At 32.7% G+C, this 20,029-nt stretch overlaps 1 protein-coding gene across 2 annotated transcripts in view; it reads left to right on the forward strand.

Moving 5' to 3' along the window:
* Positions 1–20,029, forward strand: part of ssh (Protein phosphatase Slingshot) — a 242,807-nt gene that overhangs the window by 209,815 nt on the left and 12,963 nt on the right. For both annotated transcript variants that reach the window (XM_085819257.1, XM_085819258.1), the window contains 3 exons: positions 3,121–3,296; positions 3,586–3,732; positions 4,346–4,546. In XM_085819257.1, the coding sequence (XP_085675383.1) occupies positions 3,121–3,296; positions 3,586–3,732; positions 4,346–4,546 (524 nt within the window). The remainder of the gene's footprint in view (positions 1–3,120; positions 3,297–3,585; positions 3,733–4,345; positions 4,547–20,029) is intronic.

A 20,029-nucleotide genomic window follows, 5' to 3' on the forward strand; every position in this document is an offset into this window, starting at 1 on the left:
ATCACGTGGAAAGTCTCAAGAGTACATGGAGTTCCGACAACGACCAAACAGAATTGGAAGCTGTACTCTGGTGCTTTGCAGTGAAGCTGTCTCCATTGTTATTGCCTGACAGTGTGAAGGCTGTGTCGCTGAAAGTGTCAGCGTGTTTATAACAGTTTTATGGCTGTAAAAGTGATTTTGGAGCTCTCCTGGGAATATTTGTAAATAAAGTGTGTTTCAATACTTCATCAAGTGTCGTCGTTATTCACTCCAAATCTACGAACCCCGTACGAACATGAAGGAAAAAAATAATGTAACAATATGAATTTGCAGACTGTTGACCATGATGGGTTGATGAGGCATACAACCATTGTGGTTTTAACCTGTTGATGGTGAAACTCTTGGCCATTGGCAGTTAATTTTGAAAGAAGCACAAAGCACTGCCAATAAATGGTGAAAGAATTATATTTGATAATGGAAAGTAGCAGGTCGAAATGAATGTTAAACTGGGAACAAATCTAAGCAACTTTACAGTGCTAAGTACAAAGACATCAAAACTTTACTTCTAGAATGGTTCAGCCATATGCTTGCTTCCATTTGTAGACCTATAATTCAGTCAAATGCAAGATTGCAAAAATTTAGACATTAAAGATTTCATTTGTTCTGCTGATTGGCTTTACTGTTTCCAAATTTCATCATTGGGGATATGTGCTGAAGTGTATAAAGTTGGTGAAGAAGGCACAAACAACTAGTTGCGTGAATTTGGTTGACCGGGTAGGAGAAAAGTATGCCTTGAATAATGTCTACAATATGGATGAAATTAGACAGGCTTTTTTCCTGTCTTATTCTCAGAATAAAAGGTGGCAAATGCCAAAGTAGAGAATGCATTAAACAATGTTTAACTGTTGTTCTTGCATATAATGGAGACAGCAGTGATAAACACTGCCTTTGGGTTTATCACACGAGTCCCAGAAATCACATTGTTTTAAGAACATAAATAATATTTTACCTTGCATTTACTATCACTATAAGAAAGCTTGGATCAACTGCTTATCAATTTTTAAGTGGTTTTGTTTTAATAGCCAAATGTTGGCATGTAACAGGTATGTTCTTATGACACTGGACTGGTGTACAACTATAACATACATGATTTGAACTTAACTGGTGTAAAGGTTCAACCCCCCCCCAATTCAACAAGTTGCCTTCAGCTTTTGAATAAAGGCGTTATTGCTCCTATAAAGAGGTCTCACCCCAAGTGACTTGTGAGCGTTGCCATTTGTGCTGCTGAAAAGGAGATAGAAATGCCAATTTAGAGTATGCTTGATGCAGTGAAAGCTATCACTGCTGCATTCTGGAAATCCATGCTATCACAACACATACAGAATTGTTTCAGCAGAGACTGGAGACATAAAGGCACTAATACCATTGGCGAAAAGTCCTTCGTGTGAGTTTTGAGGAGTTTGTTAGTGTTTCCAGGTGTGTGCTTCAGTGGAACCTGATGTACAAGCTTGTTATGTCTGAGGTGCAAGAAATATCATCAGATGAAATTGAAGAGAACAATATCATTCTGCCCACACACCAGGAAGTGTATATGCCTTAGACACTTTAGAACAGTTTGCTGCAGCATCCAAATTAACCACTAGTTTGATGGAAACCACGAGTGCGGTAGACCATGAAGTTAACAAGCATTTTCGCTCCCATTTGTGATAGCACAATATACAAAAATTTTTCACCAAAAAATTATCTGTGAGTACCTTTTTTTCAAGTTACAGTACAGTAATTTGTGTAATACTATCATGTTTTTTATGATGACATACATAATATAGGGTAGAACATATGTACATATATACTGTAAGTGGCTAATATGTAGGAAAAAAACATTCCAAAAATAAAATAGGAGTTCCCAGTTAACATGAATTTTATTAACATTAAATCTTGATTTTTCAATCCCTTGGAATTTATGTTAATTAGGGTTTACTGTGTTTCTTTTTCCTGCAGTATGAATACAGTAGGTGTTATTTAGCAACCATTATTTAAATAATCTGTTCATTGTCTCCAAAAATTATTGCTTTCCTGAGAAATAATGCATTTATTATCATAATTTGTGTATTCTTCATAACCATAAAAAGCTAATAATTAAATTTGCTTATTGGCAAACACTTTGAGAATTCATAAATTGTTCAGCCCACCAGCGGCCGAGCAGTAAAGTCGCTGAACACTGGTAGTTCGGTCCGAGGTTCGAATCCCGCGAACGGGCTGGCTGCATGGGCGTTTCCGTGGTTTTCCCCATGTGTAACATGTATATGAGCCATTTTCCCTTAGAAAGTCCTCCATGAAAGCATCCCTCCCCTTAGGCAGATAGCCCTAGTGTGCTTTGCCATAATTAAATACACCATAAATTTTTCATATCATCTTTATGGCTAAATAGTCTCTGATATAGCTAATAACTTACATTTGCTTAGTATTGCAGTAATATCATTTTACTATACATATCACAGGGACAATTACTTAATAGCTGTATATTTAGTTCATGTGGGTATCAATGGTATATATTCTTTTCATTCACAGTTTTAATTTTTTTTAACTTATTCTCCAGACAGAATTTCAGTTTCATCAGAGTTCAGTATGTATTTGTAATAAGTTTTCATTTAAATGTGCTTTTTAAAGGCTGTTACTTTTCCACCATTTAATTATATCTTGGAAAAAAAAGTGCATATGCAACTTGTGTATATTCTAAATTATGGAAGATTAATGTGTATATTTCTTAGTAATGAAACTGAAATTAATATTTATATGTTTCTTTAATGTCATTTGCCATTTTGTGTTATTTATATTGAATAACAAACAGAACTTCTAAAATTCTCAAGATTCAAACTTATAAATCAAATAGCACAATATACAATTCTAGTAATAAATAATCATTTTTATTACTTTTATTATAGCCAAGTCAAGAACATATACAGGGAAGTGGTTAAAATAATTTTATTATGTAATCCCTTAACAGGCTTCAGAATATTAAATGTTTTAATAATGTAGGAAAAGAAATAAATACCTCCTAATAAATCCTGTATTTTATAGCTATAGTTTGGCAATAGGAAATGGAAAATACATTGTGCTGATTATGCCTGTAACTTTTAACAGATTCGCACTAGACTTGAAGAAATTCTGGATATGAATTTAAAAGAATACAAGTCATTTATTGATCAGGAAATGCTGACAATACTTGGCCAAATGGATGCTCCAACGGAGATATTCCAGTATCTCTATCTAGGATCTGAATGGAATGCATCCAATTTAGAAGAACTTGTTGTGAATGGGTAAGTATTTAATGGGTGACATGTATATTTTTGATTCATTGGTAAAATAAATTTAGATTCCCTCTTTAATTGTCTCATTAGGCAGTATGAATGAGAGAGAACTAAAACCAGAACCAAATTTTACATATAACATTTAGTCTGCATTAAGAAGAAAAAGTATTCTTCATGAATTTTAATTTCAAATTGTTTAATGTTATTGTAACGCAAATTTGCTAAGTAAACTTATTTATTGTGTCAATTATCATCATATTTTCATTGTAAAAACTTTTTTCACCCTTTTTCCTTTTAGCATTGGTCATATTTTAAATGTAACTAGAGAAATCGATAATTTTTTCCCTGGCATGTTTGATTATCAGAACATAAGAGTATATGATGATGAATCCACTGAAATATTACATTACTGGGATAAAACATATCGTTACATCAGAAGAGCAAAGTAAGTGTATCATGCTTTTTTATTTGATTTACAAATAATGCATAGTGCAAAAGAAAATAAATGTTTCCTAGAACTATTTACATGAACACTATCACTCTTATTTCATTCCAATTTATATTGCTGTAAATATAGATATTCACTGTATAGCAGTCCGAGTCATATTATTCATTTACTTTTGCTTAGAAGGAGAATAAATACCAAAATTTTTATATGTTACTTTTTTCCTTCTCCGTTTTCCAGAAATTATTCAAAATTAGTTCTAGTACAGTAAAGGAAGGAAAATCATGAATAAAAAATTTCTTTAGTAAAAATATCGATAACTGTTAAATAGAATAAATAATGTGATATGAAACCATTTTAGAGGCAGAATTCTTTGCCTTTTTTATTTTTCTATATGTATCTCTTTTCTTATAGAAGCACAATATATTTATAGTCTCTTCTTAAATATAACTAATACATTTATTTATTTTTAAGGGTACTGTATATTATCCTTCCATTTATATTTTGAATTATTTAACTTGAAATGTACCAAGCATTTAGTCACAATCTATGATTTATTTGCTTAGTATTATATATATATATATATATATATATATATACATTATTCTTCCAGAGATGAAGGTTCAAAAGTTCTGGTTCACTGTAAAATGGGCATCAGTCGATCAGCATCAGTTGTAATAGCATATGTCATGAAAGCTTATGACTGGAATTTAGAGAGAGCATTGGAATTTGTGAAAACTAAACGTGGTTGCATAAAACCCAATTCAGGATTCCTTAAGCAACTGGAAATTTATCAAGGAATACTTGATGCTAGGTAAATGTTTAAATTATTCTTTAATTTTAAATATAGCAGTTTTTTATGCTTTACATGGAAGATACACATATATATAATGCTTTTCTGGCATAGCAGTTTATGCTCTGCAGTTTTTCTTTTCTTTTTTTTTAGGATCATTTTGTATTTATACATTAGTGTGAATGATATTGTTAAAAATAAGTAGAAATAAGCAATGCAGAAAATGTTGCAGAAATTTTTTTTTAAAGGTTATATTAAGGTATAAATAAAAAAAAGTTTTTAGAAATTATTTCTAAAAGATTACTATTTTGCAATTCTTCTTGATTGTAATTCTAATCAGGTGACTATTAGATATATAAAATTTATTTCAGTGCAAAACACTTTTTTTCCTGAGATATTTAGATGAATTTTCCTTTCTTACTGTATATACTGCTCTGTTAAGCACATGTAACTAATATTTCACTGAAAATTGGGGCTGAATAAGTCACATGTAGCCAATCAAATATTTATATATTAACCTGAAACGTATATTTTATCCCAATATGAAAAATTTGTCATCAGGTTGAATTGTGGTTAGTTTCTATGCATTCCTCTTCATGGTGAAGTAGGAAGCCTGTTGTGTTAAATTGCTTACCCTAAAGTGTTTACACTCTAAAGCAGGGGTCAGCAACCTTTTCATCATCGAGAGCCCAAAATAAAATTTTAAATTCTTAGTGGATACCACTCGTTCAAGTTTCATAATCAAACATCATATTGCAAACTAATTTTGTGTAAAAGGTATAACTTTATTGAATTAAATAACAAATATTTGTAATTTATACTCTAAATAGATTTCTTTTTTGAAATGTCAGTTTGTAATTTGTCTGCTAACTTATTATAGTCGATAATATAATTTGAGTTGCATGTTCTTAAACGATTGTCTAAGTGTGAATCAGTAAGTTTTGAATGATACTTCAAATAAATCATGTTCAAAAACAACATTTAACAATTATAGGTACTTCAGCAATATGAATTAATCTTTATTCCACATGACTTTAAGGATTTTTGTTTACCAAGCTCCAAAATATCGTATTGGTTTCATAAGATTTTAAAATAACATCATTTTGCCAGCATACTAATTCTAAGTTTTCCATGTTGTTAAGAAGAAAATAATTAAATATTTTTGTAGCTGTGTTTTCGCCATCACTAATGTTAATGGGATTTAAAAAGAATTTTAAAATAGGCTGTAAATTTGCAAAATCTAAAATCAAATTTAGTTTTTGCGATGCGTACACAATTTGAAGATATGAGTCTGTATTAATATTTTGCTCTTTCAGACTTTCAGACTGCCCTTTTTCGTAGTAATGGGGAAATGCGTTAACGATTTTCTTAAGAGATAAGACCTATACAATTCTAACATTGACTTGAAGCTGTTGATGTGATTATTCCTGCCCTGTAATTTGAAATGTAGCTCATTAAATTGTATTAAATCAATCAAAAAGCTAGATTTGTTAATCTATTTTTACATTTCAGCTATTTGTAGTTTTTTCCTTGGGATGTTAGAAACTCTTATATTTGTGGTAACAAATTGATAAATCGCTTAAGCGTGTTATCGTTGCTCAGCCCCTCAATGTGTAAAAAGAAGTTCGGTAAACTGTGTATCTTTACATCATTTTCCTAAAGCAGTTTAAATCATCTGTGTTGCACTTCACTTGTCATTATTACTGAAATAATTGATAATTTTTGTAACAACAAAATTACATTTTGGAATTCAGTTATTTTTACACACAGCGCTTGCTGATGTATAATGCAGTGATGTTCTAGATTTTGGCAAAAAAAAGATCTTGTTGCCATAAAGGAATGAATCTGATATTCTTCCCTCTCATTGCTTGTGCACCGTCATTGTTATTGAAGATAATTTCTCGGTCGGTATTTTAGCATTAATCAAAATTGTTTTTATTGCGCAAAGTAAGTCTTTTTCTCGTTTGCACTCTTAAAGTGGTAGGATTTTTAGAAATTCTTTTATGGTAAAATCATCAAAGGCCATGTTTGATGCTTGCCAATTGTTCAATATCTTTCGATTCATCCAATTGTAAGAGGAAAAAATGCACATTTTTTCATATCTTTTATTAGTTGTGTTTCTATGTGGCCTGTGATCATTTTAATTCTCCTTGTAACAGTTCTAGCTGACAACTTGCATGGCATTTATGGGCTAAACAATTTCTTTTTACTTCCTTGTTCAAAGTAAAGGAAGTATTGTAATCACGAAATATTCCATGTACCATATTTCAATGAAAATATCTATTTTGATCACTATCGAATGCAATTTAAAGATGTTTTTGCACGACATCTGTACATAAGGATAGAATAAAGGACTCTTTTTCCCAAAACGAATAATAAAACTGATTTAAAATGGATTCAGAAGATAATTTTTCTGTGGCGTCCGTCTGTATATATATCTTGTATAACTCAAAAATGAGTAGCCTCAGAATGCTGAAGTTTCGTGTATAGGACTGCCTCACCAAAAGCATATAAATATATATAAATCCACTCTGTTTTTTTATTCTTATATGTTGGTAAGTTGTGCATTATTTGCTTTATAAATGAGTGTTTTATGTTGTTCTTATCTTCTGGCTAAGGTTTTTATGCCTTTATAGTTAATCTGCATGCAATATTTGCAAAATTATCAACAATTTAAAGTTGTTTAAGTGCAGCTAAGCCTTTTTTTTTTTTTTTTTTTTTTTTCTTTTGCTAAGTGGGACCAAAAGGAAACTTAGTTTTGTACACCAAAAATTCTGCCTTCTTGCCTGTTGGCTGAATTGCTTGTTTATGTGTAGAAACTGTAATTTTAATTGTAAAAATTGTGTTTTTTTAATTGTATTTGGTGTTTTATGTTTTTCTATATCTTTCAATTTTATTGAAAATACTTTGAGTTTTTATATATTTTTGCCTTGCCGTGAAGTGAGAACTGAATTAACTGAATGAGGAATATATCTCTAACAAAATCTGAGGAAATAAGTTTTAATGAAATGAAGGAAAAAAATGTGTATAGTTTAATATTTCATACAAGGAAGTCATGTGATGTACACATCAGCTTTTTTATTTTTAAAATCTGCGAAAAGTACATTTTCAGATTCCAACATTGCTTCTGATTAAGAATAAATTCACAAAAACAGAGGTAAGCGGACTGTATTATTACTTATTTATTTTACATAACACTTTGAAATAAAAGAAATGACGTCCATGTGACGATACAGCACACATCACTCAAAGCACTGTAGCAATTTAAAAAAAAGGGGGGGACATATAAAGCACATTTTTTTAAAGTACGTTACTATAGCAACCACAATTGAATCATCAGGCAGTAGCGCCATCTATTGTTGCCAGGACACATTAGTAATTCGTTTGGTAACAAAAAAAATACTAAACGTAGCCCCCAGCCTTGAAGCCTTCTAAGGGTTCAAAAAAAGACAAATAGTTAAAGCATACATAATAATATTAACAAAAAATTCATTAAAAATAGAACTAAAATCTAACGTAATAAACTAACGTCAGGATTTCGGCGATTCCGGATTATAGATCATCAGTTTAAATCTCGTAAGATGGCATGCAGAAATTCTAAAATTAAAAATATGAAACCGTAATTTATGAAATAAAGAACAATTATGATCTAAAGGGTATCAAAATTCACAAAAAAAAAAAGCTTAATATTTATTTGTTTACTTTATTAAACATTTCTTTCATTGTAAGTTGTTTAAGTTGCTTCGTTTTATGTGATAATACTTTCTCTTTAATTCTATAAACAGACATAATTTCTTGTTCAGTTACAAAGTTCCGCTGTTCAAGTCCCGTAATTGCTGTGCCGAAAATACCGACTAACTTGTCAATTGAAATTTTTTCGTTTTCACTATCCTCTCTGTCACCTTCTTCATGTCTTTATCCATTTTTTGCAGCAATTCCACTTTTTGTTTGATGGACATCGAAACATACTTTTGTTTTGTAGATCCTTTGGGAGCTCCAGCATCGGAAATTCTATTTGACATAATCGAAAGTTCAAGTTTACTTTTATAACATTGCTCTTACAGTCTGCAAAAAATAATAAGCCGCATCCAATTCAAAGATTAAGGAACAACGCAATCATCAACATTAACTGAAATAGATAATTTTAGCTTATACCATCCGTTATACATTAAACACACACGCGAAAACGTATTCTGCGCTTGTGCACATGCATATGCGCAGTCGTAAAGGTCTTACATGCACGCATAAACGCCTATGCACATGTATCAACGCGGCGCATGCACAGAAAGTTTTTAGCTTTGAGGTCCGAATTAACGACTTTTGACTGTATTAGTCATGATTGGGGATAAGACACAATTTAGTAACAGCTTGTTTGAAATCACCAGCAACTGTATGGAGTGTAGCCACTCAAACTTTTTTATCTCTGCCTGGATGAATTAAGGCAATTCTTCCAATTTTCCATTGGTTTGGAGGCAGTTGTTCGTTTTTGATCAGAACTAAGTCACCACATTTTAGATTTGGAGACGCACGAAACCACTTAGTACGTTGTTGAATGGTTGTTAAATATTCTGCACACCATCATTTCCAAAAATGTTGCACAGTCTGTTGAACTAGAGACCAGCGTTTAAGTCTTGAAGATTTCACATCACTTAAGTTAGATTTAGAAATGGCAAGCAAAGGGGCTCCAATCAGAAAATGACCTGAAGTCAATGCATTTAAGTCGTTTGGATCACTAGACATCGCACATAGAGGACATGAATTCATACATGCTTCCTCTTGTGTAAGCACTTAAAAATTTCTCGCAAGTTAGAAGTGTGGAACCTAATACTCGTTTAAGACGAAATTTCATGGATTTCACATTAGATTCCCACAAGCCACCAAAGTGAGGAGATGTCGGTGGTCGAAGTGAGGAGATTAAATAACCAAGTTATACCTTCTGAGGTAATGTACGAGGGCAATCCCAAAAAAAAGGGCTCCTATATTTTTAGATATACAAAGAACCGTTTATTTTCTATAATTGCTACATCACTTTAAGGATTGAAGAATGCTTTATTTTTCAACATAATCGCCATTTCGGTCGATGCATTTTTGTAGACGCTGTGGCAGTTTTACAATGCCCATGTCATACCAGCTTGCCGCCATGCCCTTCCCTCAGGATTGAAAATGCAGAGAGCATCCAGAGTGATCCTCCGATCTTTACGCACGAGTTCCTCAACTTTCGCAATTGTCTCGTCGGGAATTGACGGCCTCCTGCTCCTTTCTTCAGCATGAATTTCAGCACAACCAGCTGTAAACTCTCTACACCACTTGCGAACATTTTTGACATCCATGCATGACTGTCCATACACTTCCGTCAATAGGCGGTGAATTTCAAACGGTTTAACGCCTTTCGCGTTCAAAAATCGAATAACTGCGCACACTTTGCGGTAACGTTTATCGGGAGCTCCATTTCGAATGGCTGCCAAGCCAAGACTGAGCATCTGAGCGAAGCGCCTGCATGCTTATGTGGTAGCGGAGAAGGCACCACTCACAACAGTGTTGCCAACAACCGTATTAAAACTTTCTCTACATCCCAAAAAAATAGACCTTTTTTTGGGGATTGCCCTTGTACTTACATACTTCACTGCTCTTTTCGATGTGAGCTGCATTTTTATAAATCTCCCTCGGTTCCTTACTAGCACCTTTGATGTTATTAGCACAGTCACTTGAAATTTCAGATGGTTTGCCTCATTGGGCGATACTTTTTAGAGCTGCTAAAAACGTTGAAGTTGATGACTAACTCCAAGTGTACAGCTTTTGTTGAGAAACACACAAAAATGGATATGTAACACTTGAAAGTTTTAGCTCTTCTCCCAACTTGGGACTTAATTGAATATGGACCAGCGTAATCAACACTGGTGACTGCAAAAGGTCTTGATGGTTGACCTCTGGGCGAGGGTAAATCACCCATTATCTGAGTCACAGTCTTGCCTCGATTTCTAATTCAAGGAATACATCTGTGAATTATCTTTCTCACTACACTTCTTACCAAAAGAATCCAAAACTGCATTCGCAAAGTGCTTTTTTAATAACTCTTGATGAGAATGTAAATAATTGACATGGTAATGAGTTACAATGAGATTAGTGACATGTCCTTTCTTTGGAAGCAAAATAGGATGTTTGCTATTTTCAGGAATGTTTGCATTTTTTAAGAGACCATCTACTTCATCAAGGAAAGGAGTTAATTGTATTACTCGACTGCTCACACCTTTTCTCTCGATGTTTTTAAACAAAAGAGTTCTTGAGGAAAATAAGATTCTTGGACGTTTTTTTTTCACAGTTTTTGTAGCTAATCTAAGCTCATCGGTTGTCAAAAAATCTCTGAAACAATTTTCGGATGAGTTTCGACAGTTGTAAATGAATCTTAGGCATAAAGCAACTATATGACGTAATTTTGACCAAGATCAATACTGTTTAAAAATGTTACTTTCCTTTACTGTACAAGATACTGAAATGCACGTTTTTCTCTCTTCTCTATGAACTCCTTCATAATGTACATCAGCAAGATGTTCACAGTCAGGACATATTTTAAAATTTTGTGAATTTAACCAAGTAGGTCCAATGAACCATCATTCACAATTTCAGCTTTCCATTAATATGGTTCCACCTTACATTAAGAATTGTATTCTGTATTTTGGCAATGCGGTTTGCAACAAAGGGAACCCAACGATATGGTTCTGCAGAAATCTAGGACAGTACAACAGTTGAATCTGTCCAGGCCAAAATATTACGTATAAGAAACTCTAAATGTTCTAACACTGATTTAATCAAATTCACTAACAAAACTGCAGCACATAACTCTAATCGTGGGTAACTCTCGTTTTTGATGTTAAGAATATTACTTTGGTGTCCAAATTACGTGATACTGAATGCAAATAAATTGCTGCATAGTAGCCTTTCTTGGAGGCATCACAAAATGCACAAATATCGATATAGTTTACATCTGGAATCAAGACAAATCTCGGTATTTTTAAATATTATAAGATGGAAATAATTTTGGAAACTTTTCCATTTGTTAGCAATCTCATCACTAACAGGCTCATCCCACGATAAATGAAGTTTCCACATGTCTTGTATTTTTGACATAAATAATACAGGGAGCAAGCCAACCCAGTGGGTCATATATTTTTGCTAAATCAGAAAGGATATCTCTTTTAGTGTATTTAAACATTTCTCCAGAAATGGACATGAAAAAGTTAAAGTAGTCTTCACGGGGGTTCCAGTTAATTCCTAAAACTTTGATTGAGCTATCGTCTTGAATTTTCATAGCCTCAGAATCATTTCTCAACTCCTCAGGTATATTCTCTAACATTGACAAGTCATTGGATGATCATTTACACAGAAGAAATCCTTCACGTTCTAACATTCGCAAGAGTTGATTTACTAGATTTTTGCACTCTTCAGTGTTTTGAGCACCTACCAAACAATCATCTACAAAAAAGTTTTGAAGTACAGCCTTCGAAGCTAAAAGATAGTTATTCTGCTTATCATAGGCAAGTTGGTATAAAGCACGAGTAGCCAAATATGGAGCTGAAGCAGTGGCATATGAGGCGGTATTAAGTCGAAATTCTTGAATAGGATCACTTTGATTGTCCCACCAAAACATCCTTTGAAAGTCACTATCCTCTTCATTAACTAGAATTTGTCTAAACATTTTCATGATATCAGCTGTAACAACTACTGGGTAACATCTGAATTTGATCAAACATCTCTTGTATTCTAGGGCCTGTCATCAGTATGCCGTTAAGAGAGAATCCTGATGAAGACTTACTAGTAGCATTTACTAGAAGCACATATTTTGCTCGTAGAGCTAGATGACTGCATGATGTGGCATGTAGTATGCCTGACTTGGAGACTCTGAACTACGAACTGGTTCCATGTGCCCAAATCCAAGTATTCCTTTATGAATTGTTCATACATTTCATATTTATCAGGGGATCTTAAGAGATTTCTCTCTAAATCTTTCTAAAGCAAGATCTACCCAACCTTGAAGGGTTATCTTTAAATGGAAGTTTAACTACATAACGACCATTTTGATCACAGAAGTGTGTTGTTTTAAAGAATTCTTCACATTTTTTATCTTCACTAGAGATACGTTTGACTTCAGGAATGGAGTCTAAAGACCAAATTCTTTCAACTAATTCGTTTGTATTCAACTGAAGATTATTCGCTGTATAAGTGTTAGATTTCAATCATCTGTAATAGTGTTCCCGGATATGATCCAACCCAACTGAGAACAAATTGCAAAGGGCAATGATTGTCCTTTATTTATATTGTCCCCCTTAAGCATAGTAAAAAATACATTTACACCTAACGAAATATCAATAGGTTTTTCTTTCATAGAACTTAAGATCAGTTAAGACTACATCGTCAAAATGATTCGGAATTTGAGAAGGAAGCAATATGTTAGGCACATCTGAAGTTATCTTTGGAATCACGAATGCATACGTTCGAAATTTGGAGTTTGACTCAAAGTGAGGAGTAAAGATCAATTCCACTTCTCCACTTGTTGTTACAATGTTGAACGAACTAAGGCACAACATTTCGATTTTTTTTTTTTTTTTTTGTCTACCTAACTTTAGTTTTTTGACACACTTGATGGCTTTACCATTGGAATCACTAACTTTAATAACAGCAGTACAAAGTAATACATGTTTTGCTTCACCTTTAGAATAACTAAATTGTCCTGTACATATTGTGGCATTTGTAACAACTTCATTTTTGGTAAGAACACTTCATTCTTTGACAAGAACATTTCAGAACTGGGGAAAAGTGAGGACGTTTGTTTTGGTTTTTCATTTTCACTAGTTTTGGGATTTTGATCAAATGAAGAACAGTATGATGAGGCAACTTACACATCATACATTTATGTAAACTACGACAATTTTTCACTAGATGAGTCTGAGAAGATAAACAATTAAAACAAAGTTTGTGTTTCTTAATTCAATTCTTTTTTGGACACTTAAGTTTAAAAACCTATCACATTTGTGAAGACAGTGATCTTCCTTGCACATTATGCAACTGTTTTTGCTCGACACTAAAGAAGTTACTTTGGAATTAGAAAATTTCCTAAAATCTTTTTTGGACTAGGAGAGAAACACGCTAATGTGACAATCAAAATAAAAAAACAACCTTGTATTTAGCGTAATTATATTGAAACACTCAATCAATTTCGAGGGCAGCTAAAGGTCCCTCCTCATCAGGAGAAAGAAATACATAGAAAGAAGAAGAATAAAGGGGAAGAAGTCTCAGAAACACATGGTCCTTATCAGCACTGCACGTGGTTATAACCGGATTTTTTAATCAGAATTACACTGGCCGCCTACTTTTACTGAGCCAGGCTATCTGATCAAACATGTAACCCAAAGGAGAAGAAAAATTAGCAAAGTTAAAATTAGGGAGCGAGGGGCAACTGCTCCTTCACGCTCAAAATCTGAACTTCGAATAATGGAAAGCAACCACTGAACGGATTTTTATACCCTCTGGTAGTACCAAATGCGAAGAGGTAACGCCATCTATCGACAAAAATAACTGAATTAAGATAGTAGAATTTTAAAGGCATTAGGAAGGACTGGATTGGACATCAAATCATTAACTAAACCTGCTAAATCTTTGTGAATATGAAAAGCCTCAAGAAAATCCAATTCACCTATGGAAGAAGCCTTTTGGATAATTTTTGCAGACCCAAAGTCAAAATTATGGTTAAATGTCCAACTATGATACAATATTGAAGACTTCTTAATTTCGCCTTTTCTGACATAAGATTCATGTTCCTTGATACGAAACTTCAACGCTCTTTTTGTTTGGCCAATATATCTTAAACCACACGACACGATATACTATCTTTTAGAATTGAAGGGTGAATTTTATTAATAGGGGAGAAACCGACTTGAAAATTGAAATCAAAGAAGACATTCCACTGTTAGAAATAATATTAATGAGCTTGTCGTGCTTCTATTTTATCCTTCTGGTAGCTATAAAATTGCATGGATTCTCCAGAAATTCAATTTTTAAGTCGGTTTCTCCCCTATTAATAAAATTCACCCTTCGATTCTAAAAGATTGCGTTTCTCTCTTGAATTCTTGGGGAATTTATAGTATATCGTGTCAGTGTGGTTTAAGATATATTGGCCAAACAAAAAGAGCGTTGAAGTTTCGTATCAAGGAACATGAATCTTATGTCAGAAAAGGCGAAATTAAGAAGTCTTCAATATTGTATCATAGTTGGACATTTAACCATAATTTTGACTTTGGGTCTGCAAAAATTATCCAAAAGGCTTCTTCCATAGGTGAATTGGATTTTCTTGAGGCTTTTCATATTCACAAAGATTTAGCAGGTTTAGTTAATGATTTGAAGTCCAATCCAGTCCTTCCTAATGCCTTTAAAATTCTACTATCTTAATTCAGTTATTTTTGTCGTTAGATGGCGTTACCTCCTCGCTTTTGGTACTACCAGAGGGTATAAAAATCCGTTCAGTGGTTGCTTTCCATTATTCAAAGTTCAGATTTTGAGCGTGAAGGGAACAGTTGCCCCTCGCTCCCTAATTTTAACTTCGTTAATTTTTCTTCTCCTTTGTGTCTTACATTAGGGCAACCGTAACTGGCATCCATGTTGTTTGGTGTGTGTTTTGGTCTGGAAAAAAAAGACTTTGTATTTCGGTAAACTTTAATTTTGTGAATGTGAAAGTGAGTTTTTTATATCCATCTTTCATTCCGGTTTCTGAAAATGTGCATCTTTTGACTGGATGAGAAAATTGAGAAAGTTAGAAGTGTTTAAAAATTTCTACGTGTCAAGCTTCTCATTAGCATACGCATGTGAGTACTTTTGCTTAATTTTGATATTTAAAGACCATGCAGGTGGATTTATAATGCATGTTTTTTAATTATATGCTACTCTTGAATTACATGCTTGGTCTTGTGCTTCAGATTTAAGTAGTTTGAAAGTTACAAGCCTTTTTACGTTGAATTTCTGAGTGACTCATTTGCATACGTTTGTAAAGTTTTTCTGTTTATTTGAAGTTCATACACCATGTAAATATATAAATTGACTGTGCTTTCATTCTATACACTTTTGTGGATATTTATGCAAAATTTTACTCATTTGCAACAAGTCTTTTAAGAGATATAAGCTTTTTTAACTTCGAACACGGCTAATAATGGATGCCTTTATTTACAATTGAAGTTTTGGTGCACCATTCAGTTAGTCTTTCTGTGTGGGATGGCGAATAATGAGCGGGAAGTTCTTGAAAAAGAAGATAAAATTTCAATGGGATCGGAAGATACTGTATCTTGTATCGCTGACAACGTACTGTCCTTTATTAATGAAAACTCTAAAGAATTGGATGAGGTTTTAGGTAACCCATCTGATAAGGTGAATAAATCTGTAGGTAATAAAATTAGAGAAATATTTAGAAAACTGCAGAATGCAATGAATAGTGTTCTTATTGAAAATGGTGAACAAAGAGGAAGATTGGCCGAAAGAGAAAATATTACAAGAGGAAAGCATAAAAAGCAAGCTGCTACTTATGCAGAAAAAGTTCATCAAAGATCAAGATCACGATCTAGAACAAAAAGTTTTAAGAAACAAGAAGTAGAATTTGTGACTCTAATATATCCTAAAGAAAGGAATCAAACTTCTGAACAAGTAAAGGAGAAATTAATTAAAAACATTTCTCCAACTGATCTTAAAATAGGTGTGCAGAGAGTACAAAAAATAAAAAATGGTGGAGTATTGATCAATGTCACTAAATACAACGATTTGTCAATAATTTAAAATGCAATAAGAGAAAATAGTACATTGAAAGAAGAATTGGATGTAAAAAGACCTACGAAAATACATCCACGAATTACGATTTATAATGTTGATCCTGCCTTGAATGGAGAGGAAATAAAGGATTTACTGAAATCTCAGAATGTCGTTCTAGAGAATGCGATTATAGAACTGAGATTCAATATGAAATCAAATATGGGATGTCATTGGATCGTTTCTTTGGACCCACAATCATTTAATCTGGTTATGAAAGACAAGAAAATTTATTTAAAATGGACAAGGCACCAGATTAGAGAATATAAAAGAGTTACCAGATGCTTCCAATGTTATGGTTTTGGACACATTAAAAAAGCTTGTACAAAAACCTCTATTTATAATAAATGCAGTTTAGAAGGTCACTCTCAAACTGAATGTACCGCAACAGATTATAAATGTTATAATTGTACAATAGCAAATTCGAGATTTGGACTGGGCCTTAATGCTAAACATGACAATACATTTAAAGAATGTCCTTGTTATATTAGACAAGTTGATTTATTGACCAAAAAAATTGATTATGGCTTGTAAATCTCATACAATTAAAATTTGTCGAATCAATTTACATCATGCAATCAAGGCCACAGAACAATTGAGAGTTGAGGTTACAGAAAGTGATATTGATCTGATCTGCATACAAGAACCTTATGTTTATCAAGGAAAGATATATGGTTTACCAATAAGTGCCAGAGCATAATAAATGTGAGAACATAAGATCTGGTGTCTTTGTATTCAATGAAAATTTATCCATTTTACAAATTTATGCTTCTAAAGACATAGTTGCTGTTTTGGTGGATGGAAAAAGTCCTTTTTTCTTGATTACATGCTATTTTTTCCCTGTCAGAAACTATTGATGATCATTTATATTGTTTGTCTTCTTTGTTTGATAGATTTAAAAATACTTCATTAGTAATAAATGGTGATGTCAATTGTAAACATCCATTGTGGGGCCAAAACCACATGGATTCAAACGGAAAAAAATTAGCAGAATTTCTGCTTGAAAATAACTTTGTTAGAAACAGTTTTCCCACATACTCTTCAGTATTGGGAAATTCATGGATTGATATTACTGCTTCCAGATTGATTAAAGACATTAAGATATGTAATTGGCAAGTTTCTGATAAAATTACCCTTAGTGATCATAATTATATCCATTTTGAGATTAGAAATGTGATAATTGATGATATACAAAATAACCAAATTAAGTTGGAGATTGAACTGGATTGCTCTAAAGGAGCTTATGTTTGAAAATTTTTCTGGCATTGAAATCAATGAAGATATAGAATCTCAATTACATGAAATTAATTCAATCATATGTGACATATGTGAAAATGTTCGGTTTAATTATAACGATACAGGAAAAAACAAAAACTATTCTCCATGGTGGAATAATGGATTAAATACTGAAAGGAAAAAAGTTCGAGCTTCTAGAAGAAGATTTCAGAATTCTTGTGGCAAAGATAGATTAAATTATAAAAAAATTTATTGTAAACATCTTGCAATATATAGAAAGAACATTAGAATTGCAAAGGAAAATTACTGGATTAAAATATGGGATAAATTTTCTCTGCAAAGTCCCTTTGGCACGCATTTTAAAATTGCCACAGATAAGCAGATGAATCCTGTCACTTTTACTGCTATCCGTAAAAGTAATGGTACTTACACAGAAAATATAGAAGATACAATAAAAGAAATTATGAACTTCCACTTTATGGAAGATAAAGAAGAGGAGGATGAAAGTGAACGTCGGGATATCCGAAGGAAAATAAAAGTTGATTTGGAGTCTCTTAATGATGTTTTGTTTACTGCCGATGAGCTTTCTGCTGCTCTGGATAGTATGAAAATGAATAAAGCTCCCGGTCATGATAACATTCCTTTGCAAATTTATAAAGAACTTTATTATGTAAATAGGAAATTCGTTTTGGATCTATTTAATATTTGTTTTCAACGGGGACATTTTCTGAGACATGGAAGATTGGCAAATTGGTTTTGCTTTTAAAACAAGATAAACCTCCTGAGCAAGCGGCTTCTTACAGGCCGATTTGTTTATTACCCACTTTGGGTAAAGTTCTCGATAAATTGATTAACAATAGGCTTGTTTATTTTCTTGGTAGCAATAATTTACTAAATGCAAATCAATATGGATTTATGCCAGGAAAAGATACTATCTTAGCAATTAATAATATTATTGACACTATAAGAATTAATAAGATAAAGAATTTACATACTACTTTTATTGCAATCAACATTAGCAATGCCTTTAATAGCTTATGGTGGCCCAGCATCAAATCAAGACTTCTAGATTTAAAATGTCCTCAAAACCTCTTCAATATTATTAATAGTTATCTAAATAATAGGAAAATTATTTACAGAAGAAATAATATAAATATTGAGAAATATTATAATAAAGGTGCTCCTCAGGGTTCTGTTTTAGGCCCTACACTTTGGAACCTGGTGGCTGATACTGCCTTACAATTGAAATTTGAAAAGGATGTATTTTTGCAGGCTTATGCTGACGATTTTGTGTTGGTGATTTCTGGAAGTAATAGATTAATTATAGAAGAAAAAGCAAAGAATGCTCTAGATAAACTTTATAACTGGTGTAAAATAAATAAGCTGGATAAAATAAAATGGCTATGATAACAATCCCAAAAGGCTCAAAATTAATCAGATTACCTTTATTGACGTGGAATGGAAAAAGAATCCACAGCGAAAAAACACTTAAATACTTAGGTATAATTTTGTATACAAATTTAAGTTGGTTGCCACATTTAACTAAATTGAAAGAAAAAATTTTTAAGATTATGAATAAGATGAATAGATTATTATGTACGGATTCTTTTAAAAGTAAAAGTATTTTAAAGGAATTGAACGAATAATCTTGTATGGCTCACCCGTTTGGTGGACTGGAATGGAAAGGGTGAGAAATAAATTGCAACGGATTCTTTTAAAAGTAAAAGTATTTTAAAGGAATTATACAATAGAGGAATTGAACGAATAATCTTGTATGGCTCACCCGTTTGGTGGACTGGAACGGAAAGGGTGAGAAATAAATTGCTACAGATTCAGAGGGTTGCAATGCTACCCATTACGGGATGCTACAGAACAGTCTCTACCACCAGCCTACAGGTCTTAGCTGGGGTTAAGCCTATAAACTTAGTAACTGAGGCTGAAACGCTGATTTATAAAGCTGTTCATATGAAGAAGAATATAGATTATTGTGACCTGAAGATTTCTAATAGAGAAATTGATCCAAAATTAAAAAAGTTTTATTTTCATCTGGCACAATTTAAAGAGGTTACCTGGAAGACACTTCTTCCAACTGGTGTTGGTTTGGAATTATTCTCTGATGGCTCCGTGATTGATAAAAATGTTGGAGCAGCATTTGTTGCTTTTGCAAATAATAAATTTGTATATAAATCTAAATTAAGATTGAATAATAATTCAACTATTTTTGATGCAGAACTTATTGCCTTTGAAAATGCCATAAGATGGGCTAATGAGGAAGAAAATGAGAAATATATTACAAATTGGGAGATTTCAGTGTTCACAGATTCCCAGAGCATCCTTAGAGCTCTTAATTCTGGAAAATGTTTATCTGCAAAAGTAGATAAAGTCAGAAATTATATTCACAATATTAATTCAAAAATGAAATTACAT

The sequence above is a fragment of the Stegodyphus dumicola genome, chromosome 6 (assembly GCF_044657685.1).
Source record: "Stegodyphus dumicola isolate Sdum_Otavi_A_Nest chromosome 6, ASM4465768v1".
Classification (NCBI taxonomy): Eukaryota; Metazoa; Arthropoda; class Arachnida; order Araneae; family Eresidae; genus Stegodyphus; species Stegodyphus dumicola.